Consider the following 12,928-nt stretch of genomic DNA (forward strand, 5'->3'; position numbering starts at 1 on the left):
GTACAGGGATATTACCAGCTACTTACATCGGCCCCTGAGTACTAGAGGCAGGGAGTTTGCACAAAATAAAGATTATAATCCAGTTTCAACTTCTTTTTCTGCTGTTTTTAATAGGGGAGTAGTCTTGTTTACTGTAAAGCTTCTCTTTAAGCAAGTCCGTTATACGAATAACAAAACTGCCCTTCCATCTCCATTCTCTGCTAACCTCTGCTAGCCGTTAGCTACTCAGTATTAAAAGCTATTCGTCTATAAAGGTCTCCACTGCCCTTAAAACCCATGGCCTTTTCTCTCATACAACAGTACAGGCTGGTAAGATAGAAGACTTGCTGATTAAAATGTCTTGCATTTTTCCTTGTCATTGTTCATCAAGCACCAGCTGACTTTCTGAGCTAACTTTTGTCTCAATTCAGAGAAAGGCTGAGCTACATTTCTCTTCAATAGAGCATGTAAGCACCTATTTAAGTCTGAATTTTTTTTCTAACTCTCTGCTTCAGGTCTCTGCTTTTGTGAATTATGATGCTTGATTAGATTGCCTTGAAGTTTAATAGCAAATTTTCTCCTTAAATAATCTTTCATCCATCTGCACTGTTTTCCCTGTGTACTGGGTTAATAAAAGACTTAAATAATTAGTGACATCCACTGCCTTATGTGTGGGATGTTGAAAACCTTCTCTATATTAACTTCTTTCTGACATGGGTTAGATAGTCATACATGAAGATATTCAGAATCATTTGTCCATTACTCAGATCTTGGTTGGATCGCTGAATTAGTTTTTTGTTTTGTTTCTGTTTTATGAAGTATCTTACGTGCATGATGACAAATATCATTAAAACCAGTTGAAAGCCTGTGATTTTTTTTATTATTTTTTTTCTGTAAAATGTGGTTTTAATGACTTCACACCTTTGATAAATACAGACTGTTGAGTTCTGTTCTTTGGCTCCGTTAGCATCTGTTGAAGTACTGTAAGAAACTTGTAAAACAAGTACCCTGGGTGGTGGTCCAGCCTGAATCACTAGTGTCATGTTAAAGGACTGTGGCACAGAGTTTCTCAAGGGTGATGGTTCCCTTGTGCTTTATTTCTTGGCATCCTCTAGGTGTCAACCTTGCTGAACCCACTGCTATTGGTAGATAGAAACCTTCAGATGAGGGAAGTGCATGTCCTTGCAGGAATTTAGAGGTTGTGTGCTACCTGGTAGAGAAACAGGACTCTTTCTCCCCTTCTGCCAGTACTATCCAGTCAAATATTATTAACCACTGTTTTAATGTTTGTTTCTTTACCTTACTTCAAGCTGAGTTGCCACCTTGGGAGGGAACCTGTGTTACCAGCTGGGATCTGAGGGAAAGGCACTGTTCCCTAGAGGCACTTGTGGTTCATCTTTAACCAAACGCTGATAGCATCTGATTTGCTTTTCATTTCGCCAGTGTCCACTTGTACTACCTGTTTCCCACTCTGGAGGAAGGAGGATTAGCTACATACCGCACTGCTATTGTCCAGAACCAACACCTGGCCATGCTGGCTAAGGTACAGTTTTATACATCTCTCTATTTGACACCTGTAGGTAGGATGCTATTAGTGCATGGATTGCTTCTTGAGGGATCTGCCTGCTTTGAACATCAGTGTCGTTACCATATTTTGTGTACGAGATTCGGGATACGGAAACTTTTCAGTTTGGGAGTAGATTTTGAAGATGAAATAGGACTTATGTTTTTCTCCAAAGCATGTTTTTAGGAGTAATTTTTGCAGGCAGAGGGATAAGTTTTTAGGATGCTTATGTTGAAGATGTGTCTATATTTACCTTTAAATTGCACAGGTTATGAAAGTAATAGTAGAAATTTAGTGAAGAAAAAGAAACAAACTGGTTGTTTTAAAAGGTCTTCCTGATAGAATAATGAGGAAGAACAGCAGGTGGTAGAGAAAGTGGTAAAAAAATTATTTTGTCTGCTCCCTAACCTACAGAGTCATTTTCAGATTTGCTGTGAACTGTGGAAGAGGGATACAATAGAAAAGCTTTTGGTGAAAAGTTGTATTACCTCGTGGGGAAAATTGAGATACCTCTGAATTTTGTTTCATTTAATTCTGTCGAATGACAGAGCTTTTTACATCTCTACATGATACTGGCGGGGGGAATAGGATATAGAAAGTTGATTAAGTCTCTATTCGTAGATAATTTGGTATTCCCTTAGATTTGATTTTGTTAGCTTGTTTTTTAAAAACCAGTCTGAGACTTACTGATGTAGTGTATTAAGCTGTGCACGCACACATTCGCACACACATGTCCACTGTGTATTGCTGATAGTTTTCAAGTGGTCTTCTAATCTTCTCTGTTCATATTCACACAGTAATTTAAACAAGCATATCCAATCTTGAGACTTTGGCAAAAACTGCATGATTTCTAACATGTCTTCTTTTTGCTCAGTTCTCAGGAGGGGCAGAGGGTAGGGAGTGGACAAAATCTTTTTCTTCCAAAGCTTTCTGTAATGATTTAGATAAGCGTGAATTGATTGAAATGTTTCAGATCAGGGGTTTGTTTACAAATTGAACTGTCTGACATTTGAATTCATGTTATTATTTTAAAACCTGCATCAGGAAAGCTTATATATTCTTAAAGCTCTGTTCACAGCCTTTATCGATGTACGCGGACAACTTCTGAAAATTTTTATTGCAATATTTTTTAAACTGTGTTTATTTTTATTAGATACACCTGTAAATATTAGGTATCTGTAAATTCCTGATTTCCCAACTTACCCTTTTTCCTCTTGTGTATCCTATATGACCTTCCTGGTTTCATTCCCTTTAATTATCTCCTGCAGTGTCATGTTGCATTCAGTTTACTTCCTCAATATAATTCTCAGCTCCTCAATTTCTCTTGTGCATGTGGAATGCTGTTTTAATTAAGGATCAAATGATAAATTTCTGTAGCTTCTAAGGGACACTGTAGCAGGAATTTCAAAAATAACCTGAAACATGATCAAAATTGAGAAGGAAAACTCAGGCAAAATATGCTGAATGCAAGCTCCAAAAAAAGGAGATAAGCCATTGGAGGGAGGGGACACCCAAACAACATCAGTTAACATGAACAAATGACAATAATCTGTACAAAGTTTAAATTTGATATAAAACAATTAACATTCACTTTTATGTTGACTTTAATGAGTGCTCCCTGCACTTCATAAGGTGGAGTGGAACACTGTAACTGCTAATTCCCTGGGTTCTGGAACAGTGAATGGGCTCTCATTCATTGAAAATGGAAGACTCCTTTCTTCCAATTGAAATGCACCTAAACCGTGCACCTCAAGCAACTTAGTCTCCACTTTTACATCTGAAATATACTCTAGGAGGATGAAGTTGAAAGTTAATGAGAAATTAGTCAGTAGAAACTTACACCCAGTTGGGAAGAACCTGTTCTCATACAGACTTTGCAAGATGCACAAATCTCTTCTTCAAAAATCTCAATAATGGTTTTGTGTCAAAAAGATGAATATGTAAAAAGAACCAAGTAGCTCTTGCCTGCATTTCTATGGCAGAATTATCATATATTATGTAAGGTGTCTGACTCACTACCTGAGATTCTGACTGGCAAGCAGAACTATGGTTTAGGCAACAGATGAATGTTAATGATGCACATTTGAAAAGAAAAAGAAAGCTAGGTGGCACTGCAGGTTAAAATATCAGTCTTCTGCTTGCAGTGCCCAGAGGCTTTTGCTCCTGCCACCTGTTGGCACTCTTAAAGGAAAAAGCCAGATGTTCACTGCATTGTGTTTAAGAGAGTTCCTGTTCCTCACTGTTGTACTTTATCTTCTTGTAGGCAAAATCTTTTTCCTCAATGTTAACTCCTCACCCTTTGAACATTCCTTTGGCATTTTTGAAGGCAAATCACATGAGGGCAAACTACCAGCAAGAAACACGGCACATTGCACCATCCAGCTGGTATCAGGCTGTTTTTCTGTCACACCCTCAGCTTTCCTCTTGAATTCGTTCCTAAATCTCACTAGTAACATGTTTTGATCTGGCTTCTCTTGACAATTTGGTTTGATAATTCCTAGCTTTCCCATGGTATCACACTGTAGTTGCTTGCCTCTGATAAACAAATATGAAGTCTTTTAATTTTAGCCTATGTAGGAACTGACACTATGGAGAAAAGCTTTAAAGGTCCCTCAAACCCAGTTGCTGCAAAATAATAGTGTAACTGAACTCTAGTGACTAGAACGGGTACTCTTGTACTTCTAAAGCCATGGTTTTAACTCTTTCCACATATTCTGCAGAAGCTGGAACTAGATCGATTTATGCTTTATGCTCATGGTCCAGACCTTTGCAGGGAATCGGATCTCCGCCATGCCATGGCCAACTGCTTTGAAGCCCTAATAGGTAAAGCATGTGTGCCTGTGTGTGCAGACAGCTATGTTTTAATATGTCTATATGCCGTGTTGACTGTGATGGAAGAGACATGGGTCTCTGTTGAGTAGTGTTAGTAAGGGTAGGCGGTAGAAAAGCTCCTTAAATCTTCATCTCTTCCTATCTTCTGCACACATGCCACATGTATAACATGATGAGTGTGCAATATTACAATGAAAATCTCATCTTCTGTATCCTGCCTCCCACGTACTGAAGGTGCACCCATTTCATACCATTGTGGCGCAGCACTTCTGTCCATCACCGCAGAACTCCACCTCTCATGCGCCACCATGGCCCACCACCTGCAGTCGTCTGGGGGAGTAGTTCAGTCACCATGGCCTGGCAGGAAAAGTGCACTGCTTCCAATAGTACTTGCAGACCTGAAAAATGTGGAGTTGTACGTCAGCCCTGAATTTTACACTCTGCAGTTTGCTTTCTGAATGCACCAGGCACTCCCAACCAAGTCACCAGCCTGCTTCCTCTGTGTCCTGCTAACCTTCTCCTGTGAATAACAAGTGACGTTTCCCAAGTAAATATTTTTTGGTCTTTGCATTTTACTTACAAATAAAAAGCATGGCAATATGCCATGGCTGGTGTAATAAAGCTACCAAAACCCTGTAGCTGAGAATGAAGGGGAGTTGTGTCAAATTCGCTGTTGGACACTAAGATGCTGATTAGTGACTGGCTGTGTTGGAGAAGAAATCAGGACTGCCTGACCACAGTTACCAAATAAGCAAGCAATAAGGCGGAAATTTGACCTGTTATATCCACACAAGCTTTATTTTAAATAGCATATTTTCATAAAACATTACTTGTTTGAATACAAAAAGTAAGCTAAATCTCACTGATTGGCCTTCATATTCATTCAAATGTACTGTACATGGTATTACCTATGGAAATGGTTTAGCCCTGATCCAGGTCTTTTCATACTACGCAAGCTCCTAAAGCATTTTGTCCTGCTTTGAAAAATAGATCATAGTTGGCTTAGATGACAACAGTTCTGTGCATTCTGCCTTGGGCCAAATTGGATTTCATCTCATCACGAAATAAGAGTTTTCTTTTTAAGTCTATTTTGCTTTCCATGAGTGCTTTGATCTTTAATTTAAAAATAATAATAAAAAAAAAAAACGAAACAGAAAAGAAACACTAGATATGTATCTGTGGCTTTGTTCGTATACTTCAGCTTGTCTAGGATGTAATGATGAGAACTGCTTAGCAAGCACTGAGATTTTCTAAGAGAGCAAGCTTGCTGTTTAACCTCCAATATGAAGTTGTTCACAAAGTGAATTGAGCAATAAGATTTTGTCGAGGCCATAGCTAAAATCTGGGAGCTTGTTAAGGGACTGTAAAAGTCTGTGTGAGGTCTGGAGCTCCTACTTGAGAACCTTTGTAAAAGTCTGGTGCTTATTCCTTGTGATGAAAGCAATAACCAGAAGTATAAGTAGACTGCCTAGGACCTGTTTGAAATTCTGTACTCTCATAATATGCCTCTGGCAAGATAGTCTTATAAACCCTCAAACTGTTCTCCAAAGAGTCCAAAGAGAGTACTTAACCTAGTCAGGAATCAAAAGGAAAGAGGTGGGGAAAGACACAGCAAGGTAAGCCATGTTCTCTCTGTGTGTGGGAACATCGACTCCCTTTCTCTGTGTTCTTCATGTAGCTGTGTATCCCTTTTGCTTTTATAAAAATGTGCTTACAAGAACTAGTTTGAGGTTTTCAGAAGCCCACCCGTAAAGAGTATCAAAGGATGAAATGTTGATACTGAATTTATAAAGTGCCCCTGCAGTTACAGAGTGTATGTGGTACACACAAAACATACAGTATGCTTGCACAAGTTTTGCAGAGCTTGTTTCTAATGGCCTTGTGGAGGCCTAAAGAGGGCTGTATATGCAGTTTAAAAAAAAAAAAAAAGGATCGTAATATCATAATCTCCAGAAATTGAGAGATGCAGGATGCAGAGGTGCAGTTTCCAGTTCAGACAATGTATTATTGTGATACTGGGTAGATACTGAGGTTTGGAATAGTCCTGACACATCATTTATATTGCAGAATGTAATGTTGTTGAAAGTACAGAATAAATGAAAATTATTGAAATGTATTTCATGGCTTTCACTATCTACATGTATGGTATAGTTAGCTGATTACTGGAAACTGCATTTAGAAATAAATTGCTTCTAGCCTAATTTGTTTAAACTTTGCTCTGTGGATGTATCCTTTTCTATCACTGATTTTACTATTTCAGGTTCTTCAGTGCAGTTTATGACCATTGATTTATACTGGTGTTTAACATGCTTTAAATGTCTCAAAAAAATAGTTATTACTACTGAAAGCATACTTTTAAAAAATAAATTTATTGGAGATTAAGAAAGCAGAGATCTTCCTGTGCTTAGCAATTTTCTAAGTACTAATGCCATATTGACCTTTGACGTATTGGTCCCCTCATGCAGGAGCTGTTTATCTAGAGGGGAGCCTAGAAGAAGCAAAACAATTATTTGGACGTTTACTCTTCAATGATAAGGTACTTACGTATTTGATTTGATATGATTTGATTTCGGTTTTAAAAATAACTGAAGACATGCTTTCCTGTCCGTCATTTTACTTGAGAATCACAAATGAACAGGAACACACCTGTCTTACTTAGTGCCTGGAAACTGAATGTAGCATAGCATGTTTGGAACAGCAAGCTGCACTGGTTCAGGCAAAAAAAATTTTGGTGTTTCCTCAGGTGTGCTGTTCGTTGGTTGGCGTAGGGAGGGGTGGGTGGCATGGGAAACCTGCAGACATCCATTCAAAGTGCTGCTCTAACAACAGAGGTGGGCGGTATGGATCCAAGCGGCATGCTTTGGGGAAATGATGCACAAGTAGAGTGATTATTCCTGTTTCAACAGTTAAATCCTCCCACCCTTAAAAGTTTTAAGCATATCTAGGGGAAGAAATACAGGGGATTTCATCCAACGTTTACCCACTTGCATAATGAAGTCTGATCTATTCTTCCATACTGTATCCTAGATCACTGTTAGCTGGAATTTATCCCATATAATGGCTAAGGAAAATAACCAGTACATACTGCTGGGACAATACACGTGGCAGTGGTGAAGGGATGAATTATACAGTCTTTTCCTTCTTGAAAATCTCTGAGTCTGTGAAATTAAAAAGCTTATTAGAAATAAAAGGTTTGTGAAGCCTATTGTAACTCAGTGTTTATTTGCTGCTCAGTGCCTGTAGTGAAGGAAGCCTGTATGAAATAGAAGAAAATAAATGTGGGGTGTTTTTTTTCTTTTTTAGTCCTTGCCTTTGGTGAAGTCAAACTTGCTGTTGAGGAATACTTGCAAATAAAGTTAGTCCTGAGGCTTAAATAAATCTTTTTCTTCCTTTAACCACTTTTTATTTGGTTCAAAGATTTTTCCACCTCTTTGACACAAGCTAATTGGGAGAACTACAGGCAGTTTGAACAGCAAATACATGATTTTAAAAATTAGTTTGCCAGCACTATTGAATTTGCAGTAAGCAGAGCCAGGTTCTGAAATAGTTCAGTATTTCAAGTAATGACATTTTATTTAGTACTGTGGAATTTGTTAAATGACTCCCTTGAGCTTTAAAGGCATCTCTCAATGTTTGCAGGACCTGCGGGATGTATGGCTTAATTATCCGCTACACCCACTCCAAGTAAGTGTATCCCTTTCTGTAATAAATTTCATAGCTCTTTTTTATTTTCAGGGGTGCTTTTCCATAGGTTTCCATTGGAATGACATCTCAGAAACTGTGCTAAAAAGTAGCCAAAGGAGGGTGTATATTTACCTTTCTGTTTGGTTCAGGGGTTTTTTGGTAATGTGTCTCTGCCTCTCTGAGGATTAATCATTCACCTTTCCTTGGCTCATGTTTGATACATAACTGTGTTTCTCATTTGGAAAAAATCTAGTGAGAGGTAACGTTTTGGTAACTTCTTGTTCATCTTCTCAAACTTGGAGGAAAACGGGTACAAAAACAATCCATGTACATATTTGGTTAACCTGAAATTAGACTGAAACCTTAGTAGTAGGAAGGGATTAGTTGAACGGAATAGGAGTGTGATTCTGATTTTTTTTGTGTGTGCGCGCGCACAATGACAGCATGGTTGTTTTGGTGATTCCAGTAGCGTTAATACCAAGTAAACACTGAAGTTATGAAGGTGTCTGAAGACTGATTTATGCTTCTTGTATTGGAGCATATAAGTTCACAAGTTGTTAGTTTATGAGGCTGGAAGTTGGGAGAATGGATTCCCAGTCCTTGTTCCCTGACTGAATTCTGGGGGAGACCTAGAGCAGGTCACAGACCCTCTCTGCACCATAGCTCCTTGTCTTCACAGCAAACATGGGCAGCATTCTCCAAGTGTGCAGGGGTGCTACGAGAATGGCTGTATTCAAATTGTCATCCAGTCAGTAAGGTGTTCAGGATCATATGAACATCTGAGAGGTTTCATTTGTCCAACCAAATCTCTGATGTTTTGTGCAGTCCATTTGACTCCTTTGAAACTTTTTATGAGTGTATTCTTCTAGCAGGTCACTCTGAGGCCTCCATGTGGAAAGTCTCATATATTTGTATAGATTTTGCAACGGGCACATAGACAAAATCTTCAGCAGCAAGTCAGTGCACATGGAGCATTTTTTATGACCTAGTCTCTGTGACTGTAAACAGAGGAGAGTCTTAATGGGAAGATGAACTTTGGAGATTCAGCACCAGCTGTCCTGCATAGTGGCACAAGCTCCCAAGAAAATTCTTCTTACTCTACATTTCTTTCTTTTCTCTTACTTTATTTTATTTTAACCTCTTTCCCAAAGAAGACTTGGACTCTGCTTAGAGTTATTAAAGTTATTGAAGTCACAATAACAATATGGCAGATCAGATGCCAGTTAAAAAAAAAAGCTTTAGGTAAGATGGTAACTGAAGGCCTGTAACCCTGTTATTTGGCAGTAGTCAAGTCAGCAGAAATAGTAATGAAAAAAATAATTAATGGTCCCCTGTATAAATGTGGTCTCTTTAGAAAGAGTCAACGTGTAAGGGCAAGTCCAGCATCACTAACAAATAGGAGATTTTTAGAGGAGACAAAAAAGCATGTGATGATGCAGATGGTACTGTCTGCTGGGTTTCCTAAGAGGCTGTTGGAAAGGCACTCATGAGAGGCCTTTAAAAATGTGTTTTAAAAAAATAAAGAAGGAAAAAAAAAGCATCCCCAGTGAATACTGTCAGTCCTTACAAGATTTAAAGGAATGTCTGAACCATAAGAAATAGAGAACAGGAGTGAAATGACCACATCTTACAAGAGATGGAGATCACTGACAGATTTCCCTAGGGATCTTTGCTGAAGTACAGGCTGTTCGCATCGACAGCTTGGGGAAGAGGATGAGCAGTGAGGTGGCACTTTGTTGACAATACCAAATTATTCCGGGTAGCAGGGACAAGAGCAGGGTGAAGAATTGCAGTCTGATTGTGAGAATGCAAGAGTGACTAACTACGGAGTAAAAAAGGCAGATGAAATTCCGTGTAGGTAAATATAAAGGGAACATAAGGAAGCAAAAAGCAGTCTCAACCCCACATGCAACTGAACTCCAAACTGACCATTAACACCCAAGCATGGGATTTTGGTGTCAGAATATGTAGTTCTATGAAAATGTCAGCTGAAAGCTCAGTAATGTTTAAGGAAAAAGTCAAATTGCATGTAATTAATTAATAGAAAAGGGACAGGCAACAAACCAAAAAGGGTCTTAATGCCACTTTACAAAACTGTGGCTATTTTTACTTTTCCTTTGGCATCCTCATCTGGATGATTCCTCCTCTGAGGCATTGCTATACAAGAGAGATGCCCAGAGTCGCTGGAGGAAACGCCTAAGCCGTTGCCTTTGCCCAGCTGCAGAAAGCCATTTAACAGTGTCACCACATCAAGGACATCAGACAAGACACCGATAAGAAAAGATACTGACCCGGAGTGATAATTTAAGTTTTCTTGTGTTATTGTGCCCTTTTAAATTTCATATACTAAGTATTTCTTCTTGATTTTCGATACTGAAGGAAAGTGGGAGAAATAGATTTGGTTTTTTCTCATCTTGACATGCTGTTAGTCTGCTAGCCCTATTCTAATAATTTTTGATTCTGTTGCTCAGTTGCAAACAATGTGATAATATTAGAAAACTCAGACATGTACAGTTATACATGTTTTGTGAAAATAAGTAGCCCATGCTATCCACATGTAGAGACAAGAACATATAAGCAATGTGTTGTAAATGCCTCAACTGCTAAAAAAGCATACATCAGAGCTCACATCTTTGAGCAGTAATTATCCAAGACAAAAAAAGCCAGAGGAAACTGGGTTTTCTCAGTTCAGCTGGCCACAGAATGGCCTGTTCACTCTTCTTTGCCCTTGGTTTACAGAAGGCTAGCATTTTTCTGAAAAGTTCTAAAACAGGGTCAGTTTGTCATTGTCTGCACTTCATTTTATTTACAGCTGCAGGAGTCCAATACTGACAGGCAACTCATTGAGACTTCTCCAGTTCTTCAAAAGCTTACAGAGTTTGAGGATGCAATTGGAGTCATCTTTACTCATGTTCGGCTTCTAGCACGTGCGTTCACTCTGAGGACAGTAGGCTTTAACCATCTGACTCTGTGAGTACACAGCAAGTCCTCAAGTAGCTCTGTTGGTCCTTCTGTTAGTATCCCAGATTGCTTTATTTGTAAACAAACTCTAGATGTTACATCTCTTCTCCAGAAGAGAATAGAGCTGCTATGTTCGCAAGCCCGCCTGGCTCAGTATCCCATCTCTGACCATAGTCAGTAATGGATACCATGGGAAAGACTATAGAAGATGTTAGAGAGCCATCCCAGTGTTTCTTCTGAGCTTCCTGCGTTATTGATATTTGCACATCACTCCTGAGACAGTAGCAAAACATACTTGGAGGTACATTTGAGAAGAGGAAAGAAGTAAAATCATGCTTTTTGGTCCAAGTACAGCCCTTGTGTTCTGTGGTGTGTAGAGCTGCCAGGCCCCACTTTGAAACAAAGAGTAGAACCATAACAGTCCAGGATCTCACATTGGTTTAAACCCTGATCCTTTTATTTCTTGTGAATGGACAGACCTTTTGCTCTGTTGAAATTGTTGCATTCATTAGTTCACTTTCTTGTAAGAAGTTGCAGGTGTAAGAGAACAACCCCTCCTTGAAAAAAAACAGGTATTGTATACGTTAAATTAGCATGAATGTAGACTCCTTTCTTTCTGATCAAGCGCTGTTTCATGTTTTAATATTTAACCTAAACTTAGGGATGGGATATCTTGACCATCAGCAATCATACATTTAATCAAGGACAAGCGTTTCTGTTAGAAGAAATTATGGAAAGTTGGCAAGAGAAAATAGCTTTAAATTGTCCTTGCGTAACACGTGACCATATATATGAGTAGAAAGGGTTAGGGTACTTCATCTGTAAAGACCCCCAAAGAGAGGAAGGCATGTGCAGAAGAATCTGAAGGGGAGCCAAGAGGAGTGACTTCATGCCATTATGCAACCTGTATAGATTAGAATGAATATGTATTAGATGGGTAGAATGAGGTAGCTGTCTCCGGTGTGCTCGATTTGTAGAAATCCACCAAGCACCCAGGCTTGCGCAACCCTGACGTAAATTAGCAGTGTCTCTCCTGAGTCTGTGATTAGCGACTCATTGCACACCAGGTGACAAATCCGTTTTTTGGACAACACAGCTAGAGACCTTATCACATTACAAACTTGATGTCAGCTGCTCTTCTCCTTCAGTTAGTCCCAGATCTGTGAGCTAATAATTGTGTTTATATGTAGCTACCCATATTTGCTTTCACCCTGAAAGTTGGTGTTACAACAGTAATGAACTGTGTTTTCATCTCACCTGGTTAACACTGGAAAATTGTCTTAAATGCATTTGGAAATGAGCAAGGCTCACTTTCAGATCACTTTTTATTTTAATTTGTGTGTGCATGCTGGTTTTGTTTTTTCCTCCCTGAGTGCTTATTGATTTTGCTGCATTGATGTCTCATTTTTCAGAGGCCACAACCAGAGGATGGAATTCCTGGGTGACTCCATAATGCAGTTGGTAGCCACAGAGTATTTATTCATCCATTTCCCCGATCATCATGAAGGGCACTTAACGGTGAGACTGCCATCAGTCATGCTCTCCAGAAGAGCAAGAGTGGGATGGAGACTGGAATTATGGGAGCAGCTAGTGAATTATTCTGGATTTGATTAATAAAAGAAGCCTCAGCAACCACTGCTCTTAATAAGGCTTTGTTAATTTTAAGTCATAAGCACTGCAATGAATAGGAAATGGTGATTTATGAGCCCAGTGCAATAATTTTTGTTCTGTCTGTGAAATGGATCAATGATTTTAAGGATGTGAGTGATGAAATTGGGAGATAAGACTAGTTCTTGTGTGTCTTAATTTATTTAAATAGGCACATCCCTTGACTTTTCTTATTCATGACTTTTACTCAGATGAACCTGCAACTGGGCAGGGTTATGTTTCCTGGTAAGAAGCTTTTGC

At 39.0% G+C, this 12,928-nt stretch overlaps 1 protein-coding gene across 3 annotated transcripts in view; it reads left to right on the forward strand.

Moving 5' to 3' along the window:
* The window catches only part of DROSHA (drosha ribonuclease III), a 74,099-nt gene that overhangs the window by 50,057 nt on the left and 11,114 nt on the right, over nucleotides 1-12,928 (forward strand). For all 3 annotated transcript variants that reach the window (XM_075084220.1, XM_075084218.1, XM_075084221.1), the window contains exons 21-26: nucleotides 1,423-1,522; nucleotides 4,264-4,366; nucleotides 6,841-6,911; nucleotides 8,015-8,059; nucleotides 10,872-11,029; nucleotides 12,433-12,538. In XM_075084220.1, coding sequence (XP_074940321.1) covers nucleotides 1,423-1,522; nucleotides 4,264-4,366; nucleotides 6,841-6,911; nucleotides 8,015-8,059; nucleotides 10,872-11,029; nucleotides 12,433-12,538 — 583 coding nt within the window. The remainder of the gene's footprint in view (nucleotides 1-1,422; nucleotides 1,523-4,263; nucleotides 4,367-6,840; nucleotides 6,912-8,014; nucleotides 8,060-10,871; nucleotides 11,030-12,432; nucleotides 12,539-12,928) is intronic.

Source organism: Phalacrocorax aristotelis, chromosome 2 (assembly GCF_949628215.1).
Source record: "Phalacrocorax aristotelis chromosome 2, bGulAri2.1, whole genome shotgun sequence".
Lineage (NCBI taxonomy): Eukaryota > Metazoa > Chordata > Aves > Suliformes > Phalacrocoracidae > Phalacrocorax > Phalacrocorax aristotelis.